Raw genomic sequence first — 10,965 nt, 5'->3', positions numbered from 1 at the left:
GTTACTCAGGTCCTCCTTCTTGCCCTTTTTGAAGACTGGAGTGACATTTGCTTTCTTCCAGTCCTCAGGCACTGCACCTGTTCCCCACAACTTACCAAAGATGATGGAGAGTGGTCTAGCAATGACTTCAGCCAGCTCCCTCAGTACCTCTGAGTGCATCCCATCAGGGCCCATGGATTTGTGTATGCCCAGCTTGCTTAACTGATCCCTAACCCAGTCCTCGTCAACTAAATCAAACTCCTCCTTTATCCTGACTTCCTCTGGGGCCTCGGGGGTCTGGAACTCCTAAAGACAGTCTCCAGCAGTATAGACAAGAGGCAAAGAAGGCATTCAGTAACTCTACCTTCACTGTATCCTCTGTCACCAGGGCACCCGCCTCATTCAACAGTGGGCCTACGTTGCCTCTAGTGTTAGTTTTGTCTGCAATGTATTTGAAGAAGCCCTTTCTGCTGTCCTTGACCTCCCTTGCAAGGCTTAACTCCAAGGAGGCCTTAGCTTTCCTAGGTGCCTCCCTACATCCTCTGACAACAGTCTTATAGTCCTCCCAAGTGGCCATCCCCTCCTTCCCCCGTTGCAGGGCTGTTTGGCTATAGTGTGCAGCCTGCGCCCTCCACATACAATGAAGTAGCTCCTGGGCTGCAGGGAGCAGAGATGTGGAGTTGAGCGCTTTGATGGTTCTCCCATGTGAAACAGAGGAGTAATTCAGAGTTTTGTGTGTTGGAAATATAGTACCTTGTGGTGCCCTTTCCCCCCAGCGCCATCCTGCAGGGCTCAGGCAGGCTGGGCACAGTAGAGTGTGCTGGTAGTGGGGTCCATTGGCAGTCCTGTGCTGGCAGCGTGGTCAGTTGGGTCCAGGGGTCCCAGCTGGGAAGAGCATGAGTTGGGGTGGAGATGGAGCTACCTGAGACATAGCCCAGAGGTGGGCTGCAGCCGGCCTGCAACCTCGGTTGGGATCCACCTGTACGACCTTGGTCCCTTCCCTGTGCCAGAGATGTCTTCAAGGGGGCAGTGTTCTGCGTAAAACCTCTTTTAGTAAATGAGTTGACTGGTGAAACGAAAAGGACAGATGGGTGCAAGGTAGTTTCAGTGTTTACCCAAAACTCTTGTGCTGTCCAGTAGACCTGTTACTATGTGGATGATCAGGGTGCTTGGACCTTGGCTGAGGTCATCAAGAAATGTGTTTTGGTTTTTATTTTGCTTGCAAAGGATTAACCCTTTCTGTTGTCCTGTGTCTGTGCAATTCATAAACATAAGTTCTTAATTAAGGGTTTTCCAAGTAATGTTTAATACCTTTAGCAATTACTTACCACTTATAATTTAGTTTGTATTGCATAATTCACTGTAGATTATTTCAATCAGTCATATGAAACTCATGTCCTGCTATAGCCCAGTTACTTTTCAGGTAGAACATAGCCTCTTCTCTTTTTCCAGTCATAGCAATAGGATATGTTTTTATATATATATGGTAGATCCTAATTAACTACACTGCAAACCAACAGAAAGGTGATGAAAACACAGTCTGATTTGAATCTACTGATTTTCTTAAGAAAAGAAATTTAATCCATTGATAATTTTATGGTATGTCTATAATTGCTTTGCACAATTGTATCAGTTTGTCTGCAGTATAGCTGAGAAGATTATTATTTTTTTAAATAAAAGCATCTTTAGTTTTGTAGAATCCAGAATAGGAATTATTTTGAATAATTAAAGATGTTCTTGGAATGAGGAAAGTTTTGTATCTGTCTCTACTCTGTGGCTGTAATGTAAGTTCTGGCAGCCTTGGACTGCAAGGTGGACAGTCTGGTTGTCTCCGTAGAGACCCAGTGAGTTATTAAGGGCAAAGATAAGGAATGAATTGTAAACAGATACTCATCTATGGAATGACTGTACAGCAAGTTTTATCAGTACAAATGTCAGATTAATTGAAGTACTATATAAAACTAGATCTTTCTGTCTTCTGGTTTTGTGGCATGAAAAGAAAAATAATCAAGTACGAAAGAACATAGTTTGGGATTTAGTGTTGACATTGGGGCAAGGAAAGGCGATGACATGCTTAAGAATTAAACCAGGATTATTTTACTCTCTTTTTTGGTGCAAAGTGGATGCTAAGTTATAAGCTTTGACTATAAACACCTACATCCTGGTGCCAAAACATTTGTTTAATTTGCAGGATCAGTCAGGTTAAGTTTCCTGCCAATAAATTGTTTTATTAAAACCATAGTTGCGACACATCAGAAAAGGGGGAAAGGGAGGAGCAATGAAAAAGAGAAAATTAAAAAGTAAATTTTAAATAGAAAATACCACTTAACTCGTGTACAGGCTAATTGAAGCCTTACAAAGTCTAGAACACACATTAGAAGAAATTAAGCTAACAGGCCTTCATCTTCCAAAATGTACAATTACATTGTATTATAAGTAGGTCATTTAATTGTGAAATCAGCATTCAAGTGTTTTCAAAATGAATTAGAACAAAGTATTGCCTGCCAAGCATACGCGACCTTCAATTTGTCGCATTCACCATGCATTTATCTCTACTGAAGAGCTTTCTTTTTATCCCAATGTACACATCCACACCACGTGTTCCTAGACTATGTCATAGCATTAAGTAAATTGAATGCCAAAAAAAAAAAAAATTCATTAGTGATTAGCTCTGGTGTATTCACCCACAGATTCAGCGGCATCTCCTGCGAGAGAAGATTGTGAGTGTGAATTTGCAATCATCGTCAACCTTAGTACACTTATGCTGCTGTTCATTGTGCAAATAATTATCTTTGTTTCCTTTTGGAGCTTGTTATGTTCTGTGCAAATAATTTCTTCAAGCTCAACTGTTATCATCTGCTTTTTTAGCTGAAGTGCTGTTTTGATAAACTGGAAGCACTCACAGTTTCTCATTCTGCTTTTTATAAATGACCCAAAAGAAATGACTACTGAAAATTATTCTTCTGTTATCGTTGGTCAAATTATCTTGGCAGTTTAATGTCAGGACACTGGATTAAGCTTCTTTTAAAGTGCTCGTTTTATATGTTGTGTCTGCCTTTCTTTAAGCCTGTCAGTTTAAATGTCAGGCAATTAATTAGGTGCTCTGAAAATCAGTATGGCGTGGCGTAATATGGTTGTTTCCTAAAACATTTAAACTGTGTGTTTACCTATGTGTGTTTTGGCTAATCTATGTCCTCTCATTTGTTTTAGTTGCCTTTGTTCTATACAAGTTATTCAGAAAATAATGTGCAGCAGAGGTGTCAATTTTTCTCTGAACTATTAAGTTATTAAAAAAAATAGCATGCAGAGTTCTGTATTTGTTTGGTTTAGCAACTTCCATAATTTTTGATAGATTTTCTTAAGTTGTTGTGAGTTTTCTTTTTTCCCCAAGGCCATTCTGTTGTGAGTAGCTGGGGCCTTGAAGACAGAAAACCCTTAATGATGTAGGGTCATCATATGCTGTGCAGTATTTCTCAAGGCATGCAAATGAATAAGGACTTTGATACAGGTTTTAAGTGTCTAGCTACAATTTCAAGAATTTTAAATGTCTATATTTCCTCAAAAAGAAGTGAGGCACAGAGGATCACTCCTATCTGTCCATCCTTCTTCTCACCAATAATCAGCTGTTGAAGGCATCAGTCAACTTCAACCAAATTTGATAGAAGTTACAGTCTAAACGGTGCTATATTCCTGCAAAGATGGTAAAATCAGGTGTTGCCACAGAATGCAGTAAAAACTCACCCCGTATTACGTGCCATAAAATTCACCACTTGCAGGAGGGAGTTGATTATGAATGCCCCAACCTCCAAGAACACTTCAACAGAAACGTGCAACTTGATAGACACAAGAGAATCTGGTGTCTAGGTACAGCCCTGTAGGAAATGAGGCTTTTTAGTGCCCCCATAGATTTTTATTTTTTTTTCCCCCAGTTCACTTATTTGAAGTATTTCAGTTACCAGAAAAATAAGACCCTGTGTGACAGATTTCCAGCTCTACCCGTATATATGGATGAGAACAGAACTTTGCTGTGCAAAGTGCTACAAATTCATATGCAAGAGCTAGCAGCATTCGTGTTGTATACAGAGGCATAAGGACTAAAATAACAAACAAATTTTACCTTTGAACCAAACAAATCGCTTTTCTTATACTGTGATGGAAGACCCATACAAGCCTTTTAATAGAGCTTTGTGATTTTGGACAAATATAAACCATATTTTTTTTTTTCTTAAACCATTTTAAATTAATTTCTGCTGGTTTTGTGTAGTGTTTTAAAAGTGTCTGGATGCTGATGTTGAATCACTAACTCTAACACTTATTTACATGACGGTGTTGGACTTCGTTCTGAATCGAGCCAGTCTTCTCCAGATGGCTGAAGAATTAACAAAGATACTCCAAGAAATGTCACTCTATTTCCATTTTCTTAAAAAATAATGTTTTGGCCCAGTGTCTCTGGTCTCTGAAATGAATTCAGGTAACAGTCAAAAGAAACACCGTGCCTGTAGAGTGCAACTATATTTGCAAGCGCCTGTGTGTGTCTAACAACTGTAAAATGATTGTGCCAAGGGAAATGCCAGCTGAGTCCCCATAGTCCTCCCCTGGTGCCTGCCACACAGGCTCCTGCATTGGACTCCCCCTGAGCTAGGGCAGAGGCAGGCTTGTCGTGCTGGTGAAAATTGCACATTACTGACTACTTTAATACCTCTCTCAACTCCTTTCTCTTTGGGCCATGAAGGTCATGAAAGAGGGTGGGAGATACCTGTGCAAACTGAGGTCTGCCTTCATCCTGTGTAGCTTTGCTACAGATCTCTGCCGAAGTTTAGATGAACTTTGACAGAAAATACTGAATACAGGACCCGATCTCTGTGCTAAGTAATACTCACTGCAAAGCTTAGTGACCCACTAAGTTTTAATTAGCTCTTTTCTGTTGGCATTAGTGTGCTGTGAATCCTGAATTCAATGTATGTGTTCATCTTTGCATATCATTTAAGCACTTTGCATACAGCTTAGTCACTTTGTACAGGTGGCTTTCAGTTGTGTTTTATCCTTTAGTTTTACGGATTTCTGTGAATCTTTGTAGAAGCTCCAAGTTCTTACCCTGAAAAAAACCAAACCCATCCTCTTTTTGAGACTTGAAAAATCAAGCCACTCATCTCTCTTGTGTAGAAAAGTGTTGGTTTGATAAAATATCTTATTCTGCAGCTCCACATGTAGTGTGATTTGTGTTCTGAATTTACATAAACAAATAAGACAACTTGTAGCAGAAACTCAATGAATAATCCTCTGAGAAATTACAGATTAAACAAAGATTTATCTTTTGCAGTGGTAAAAAGGCAGACTTAATCTTTTAAACACTTACTAAAGTACTGAAAATCCACCTAAATACTACTTAAGAACATAGGTTCATATAACTCCTTCAAGGGATGCAGAAATGATCAGCCTTATTTGTCTTGGACTCCAACAGGCTGCACCAGCCTCATGCATAAATTGGGTTGCCTGTGTCAGTGTTAGGACAATCTCCCTCCACTTCGGGCTGTTTCCTAGACATCTAGAAGCTCTAAGTAATTGGGACCCTTTAACATAGTTTAAGGCTAAGAGTTGAATGAGGTTCCTGCTATTGGAGCCTTGGCCTTTGTGGGGGGTTGGTTTGATTTTTAGAGACAGTTAACATTTTCTATACACAGTGGTTAATGTTAAATCATTGGATCAAGAAAAATCATTAAAAATGATCATACAAAGATGCATTCATTACATACAAAAGAATGTATATGAATATAATATTTTTGTTCTTTTTGCCTGGGGCAATGAGGTTGCCAGCACTTGCTCAAGTCTCAGCAGTGTCTTGCAGGCAGAATCACATGCACTGAAAGCTTTGTGCTTGTTGTGCCTTGAGAGTTAGAAGCTCATGGCTAAATGACAGGTAGAAAACTAGGTGGAAGTTGCAAGGGCATGTTAGGCCCTTGATGGAAGACCTAGAAGGATTAAATTCTCAGATGAAATCAAATAAATGTGTAAGTGCCAGAGGGAAAAGTTCATGTTCTGGATTTAAATGGGCAAATATTCAGATGCCACCACTAAATTATATGATTAATTAAGAATTATATCTAGGGGCCAAAACTGGAGCATCCAAAAGCAGGAGCTGTATGGAATACGCTTTGATAAACTGACCAGAAACACAGTGAAAACTATAAGCCTATACATAATGCTATTAATATGAAGTATATTAGCATAGTACACATATTAAAATGTAAGAAAAAAAGGTTAAAGACAGACATCTATTAGTAAAAGCCTTTCCTCCCTCTGAGGATTTACTGTGCATGTTCCTAGAATAAATTGTTTTGGTTTTGATAATCAATGAATGTTCTTCCTCTCCCTTAAATCTGTGGGAAAGATTATTAGTGTGTAGCAGAGTAAAAGCAACACTTAACTCTTGCTCCTAATCAGATTCTGGTCCACAGAGGATGAAGTTCGCTTGATCACATCCACTCTGGATTAATCAGCTTTGATTCTTTTTTGAAGCTTTTGCCAAATGACGGGGAAAATGTGCTTGCTACATCTGATATCTGGTAGCTCCTCCTATATGGAATAATATGCTGTTTCAGCAATGCACCAGGTAGGGGCACAGCAAAGCAGAGCTTATTTAGGTTAGTCCTTGATAGGTGCATGCCATGTTAGTAAGTTATTAATGCCTTTTTTTTTTTAATAAAAAGATACATAAATGGAAAATTGCAAATGGATTCTTCTTTTGTTAAATGCTCTGTATTCACTTTGCTCACCACAAAGAACAGAAGACAAACACCCTAAAGCCTTCTTCAGATCTTCAGTCATCACTGACTTATTGATGGAGGACAGTGTATAGTGAGGAATTAAGGTAATGTTAAACGGTTAATTGTACTGTCTAGGAAAAAAAAGTGTAGGCATATTGCAGTAATAAAGGGCGAGCTGGCGACACTTTGCATCTCTGTAAGCATTGTTAGAAGCCAAATACGTTTTATTGTTTCTCTAAATATACCTTTTCTACAACTCGGATCAAATCCCAAAGCACAAATATCTCTACTGCAGTTTCTATTAAATTAGACTTGAAATTAAAAACAGTTAGTAAAAGAACTCTGCAGAGACATCGCTGTACATACATGTGCAGTGGATTGTTTAAGGTCGCTGCTACACTGTACAAATTGCTGCCTCTGAAATACTCATTCACCAAGCCTCTGTCTCCCCGGTATAAACCCATTTAGTTGTGGATAGTAACCTCATTTTATCATTTCTTCAGTGATTATCCTTAATTTTTTTAATGACAGTTAATGAGAGTATGCTGACAAATCTATGTCGTCATTTTTACTCAGAGCTCCAGAAGAACGCTTTCTGGCTGAAGCTGGTTTAGAAGCGAGCTGTAGTTTTGCCATGTCACACTTCTGTACAGGTCCTTTGACATAAAGGTTAATTAAGAGTTTGATTACAGGAGTTCTCTTTTTCTTCATCTGTACCGATTGGCCTATCTGCAGGAGTTGCTTTCCTGCAGAGGCCCATGGCCCTGCAGGCAGAGACCACAGAGGAAGGCAGGGTGTACAGAGACTGGCGGGGCTTCCCCTGAAACGCTCTCTTGTGACCCTAAAGTTACCTGAAATTAGAGATTTGCAGCTGTTCTGTACCAGAGCTGCGACAGTTTGGTTTTGGATAAAACGAGCTTTGGCAGCAGAATCGTGGCCTTCAGCGATGCGCTTCAGTGCCTTGAGCCAGGCAGCTTTCCTCTTTGCTGCGAAGCACCAGAATTCGAACAAGAGGTCCTGGCTGCTGGCGTGGTGGGTTGCAGGGATGTCTGGCCTGCGGGTGGAGGGGATTATTACTCTGGTCACAAGGCCAGTGACACTGAAGAGCCTGAGCGTGAAGACAGGAGATCTTCCCAGTATGCTCTAACTTTGAGTGCTCATGTCAGGTAAGCTGTCTGTTTTCTCCAGACAGCCATCTTTGGAAATAGAGGCCTCTTGCACCCCTTGGTTTTAAATTACAGCATCAGAAGTTGCTGCAAAGGTTTGAGTAAGTGTTCATCGTTTTCAGCAAAAAAAAATTGGAGTAAAGCGAGAGGAGTGGTGCACCTCGGCACTGCAGGTTATCTGCTTGCCCACGTGGGGGCTGTGCAAGACTGCAGTGGCTGTGAAGACTTCCACGAAAGCTCTCGCTACATGGATCTGAAAAGGCAGTTCTGTGCTCTCCCTTCACTTTTGATGTCTTCATGCACTTCAGCTACCATTTGGGGGTGCAACACAGCAGTGAAAATTGTAAAACCACCAAAGCGTAAGATCACTATTCAGTGCCACACAGCAGCAAAGCCAATTAACTTGAATAGGAAGTGGGTTTTAATGTGCATTTAGGGATTACAAGCTAGCTGGAGGTGGGAGAAATGGATACTTACACTTTCATCTCATTTACTGGTGCTAAAAATATCTGAATCTCTTGGTGAAATGCTAGTTTTCGCTGAGGTCTGGTTATCTAATACCTAGTAATAAATATATAACATCAGTAGATATTGATACATAAATGTGTATTGCAAGTCCAGAAACATTTTTAATGAGGAATTGTAGTGTGCTAGACTACACTATAGAAACAAAACTTTTGTTTCTAGTTGATTTTGCAGACTTAAGTTGTTGAAGGGAGATTCAGTTTCTTTCATTTTGATTTGTATGTTCCTAAAATGAGGTTGTTCAGGTTGAATTCACTGAGATGGAGAAACAAATGTATATGATCCTAAAACATTTCAGTGAGATGTTTTGGCCAAAACTACTATAACTCAAGGCTTACTGTCTTACAGTGAAGCTTTTTCTTGTAAAGGTCATAAGGTGAAGTGAACTAGACAAGCAGTGTTTACAGTATTTATAGATACTCTCCTTCCAACAAATGCATTTTCCATTTATTATGATGGTACGTGAGTGATAGGACATCTTTTCAGACTTGGTGGGGCATGCAAGATCTTCCTGATCCTAACAAGGTATTTCCATCTTTTATGTTTTAACAAAGTTCTGTTGAAGTCAGTGAAACTGGTCTGTGCAAGTTAGTAAATGCATCAATCCTAAATATGTGTTGGGATAATTGCTAATACAGGAGATATGCAGTGAGTGAACGAAAGAAGAAAACATTTTTGTAGTGGAAAAAAATTGTTTAATTTGTAATGTTTATAGCTTTGGGGTTTGGGGGGTTGCTTGTTGTTTTAGTGCATCATTTCCAGCTAGCAACAGCACTTGGTGAACCCTAAAGTTCTAGTTGTGAGTTAGAAGCAGTATTTGTTTATTTCTTTTTTTTAATCCATTCCAGAATGCATCGTCTTTCCTTCCAGAAAGTTGCTGATTTGATTCCTTACCCCTCCCTCCCTGAGAATGTTAAGATTATTCACTTGCTCAGGGAGCAGGTTTGAAAAGCATGACTTCCCTTAGAGAGAGAGAAAGCCCTGCTTAGACCATTTTAAAGCATAAGTCTTAAAAATCATTCATAGTTGTGGTTTTGATGTTGTGCATTGCCCTTTTTCTTTTTTTTTTTTTTTTTTTCCCACCTCTGGTAATTGTCCATAAACTTAGATCATACTGTGAATGTGTAACTCAAATCAGTTGCAATTAGGAAAATGACTAGACATTTTGGTAATTACAACTATAAATAAATGAGAATCCTCAGGGCCCCGCTTTTTGGTTTTTTTTCTTTTCTATTACTTTCATCTAATTTCAGAATTTTTAGTCAACTCCTGACTTTTTCATAGAAATCTCTTTATGCTAAATTCTGCTTCTGCTGATATTCTGCAAACGATACAATTCTTGAGACCTGCATGAGAGCAGGACTGGCCTGAATATCTGGTTGGGTCCCTACCTGCCAGCAGTAGAGCTGTGCCTACTTTGATCGATGGCTGCTAGTGCAGTAGCTAATTTGAAGCTAGCGTTAGACCACTCAAGAACTGTTTGCGAAGGCTCTGGACATAATGTTTATATGTATGAACATCTTATTTTGTATTAAAATTTTATATGAGGCTGTTAACAATACTTGCCTGTTTTGTCATTTAGCAGAGGAATAATCCCATTGGTAACTAAATTCTGGAAAGATGTATAAGTAAAAGGAAACCCCCTTCCTTTTTCTGTTTTCTTTCTCCCTCCCCCTTGTGAATCAAGAGTCTTGGAAAGTGTTATTAGTGTAGAGAAAGGGAGTATAATATACTCCCTTGGAGTAGGATGGAGGGGCACATCTGTCCTTTATCCCTGCTTACCATCTGTAAGTGTCTTTGCACAGGCTTTATTCAGCAGCATATAAAATCTGACATACATATCCACCATTTAATAGTTAGTTAACTCAGCATGTGTGTGTTTGCATGTATGCTACAAAGATGAACTTTTCAGAGAAATGACGCTACTGAAAGGGCTTGAAATAGTTTTTCATTTAAGCTTCATGTGAAGTTACCGAAGGTGTGTTGAAGTTAGCTGTGCAGTCATACAGTAAGTTCAAAAACAGTTATGAAATGTAATTTGTCTGTTCAAGTATATCAGTATCTGCTATTAAAATTACTGTTCATACATAATAAAATATTACAGAACACAAGATTAAGATGGAAATTTTTGTATCTACTTGAATAAAAGTTCTCTTCAGGCATAATATGCGTTCACATATGTGCAGACTTCTTTTTGTAGACAAAATTTTTCATTTGTAGTAAGTTTGAAAGGATTGATTGGGGTCTGTATTGACAGAGGTAGAAATACAGAGTTTTTAAAGTAACTGCTGAACTTAGAAATTACATATTTAACTTTCTGTTTCCATAAACATGAGTGATGCCGGTTTTATTCTGAAGAAACTGAAGTGAAAACAAAACAAACCATGGTTAAGTTACAACTGCATCTCCACCATTCACCTCCCTTTTTGTGCAATTTTTGTACCTATCTGCAGGAAGAAGCTAAAGGGACAGGCTACAAGGGGAAGAATATCCTACCTACAGATTCCAGATGGTTGTGGTATAGTTTGAAA

General features: G+C 39.1%; 1 protein-coding gene across 1 annotated transcript in view; it reads left to right on the top strand.

Moving 5' to 3' along the window:
- Positions 1 to 7,689: 7,689 nt before the first annotated feature.
- Positions 7,690 to 10,965, top strand: part of MAP7D2 (MAP7 domain containing 2) — a 44,758-nt gene continuing 41,482 nt past the window's right edge. Inside the window, exon 1 of the mRNA XM_086482070.1 lies at positions 7,690 to 7,879. Within this exon, the coding sequence (XP_086338196.1) occupies positions 7,690 to 7,879 (190 nt within the window). The remainder of the gene's footprint in view (positions 7,880 to 10,965) is intronic.

The sequence above is a fragment of the Leptosomus discolor genome, chromosome 1 (assembly GCF_034619465.1).
Source record: "Leptosomus discolor isolate bLepDis1 chromosome 1, bLepDis1.hap2, whole genome shotgun sequence".
Taxonomy (NCBI): Eukaryota; Metazoa; Chordata; class Aves; order Leptosomiformes; family Leptosomidae; genus Leptosomus; species Leptosomus discolor.
This window is presented reverse-complemented; position numbering and strand designations above follow the sequence as displayed.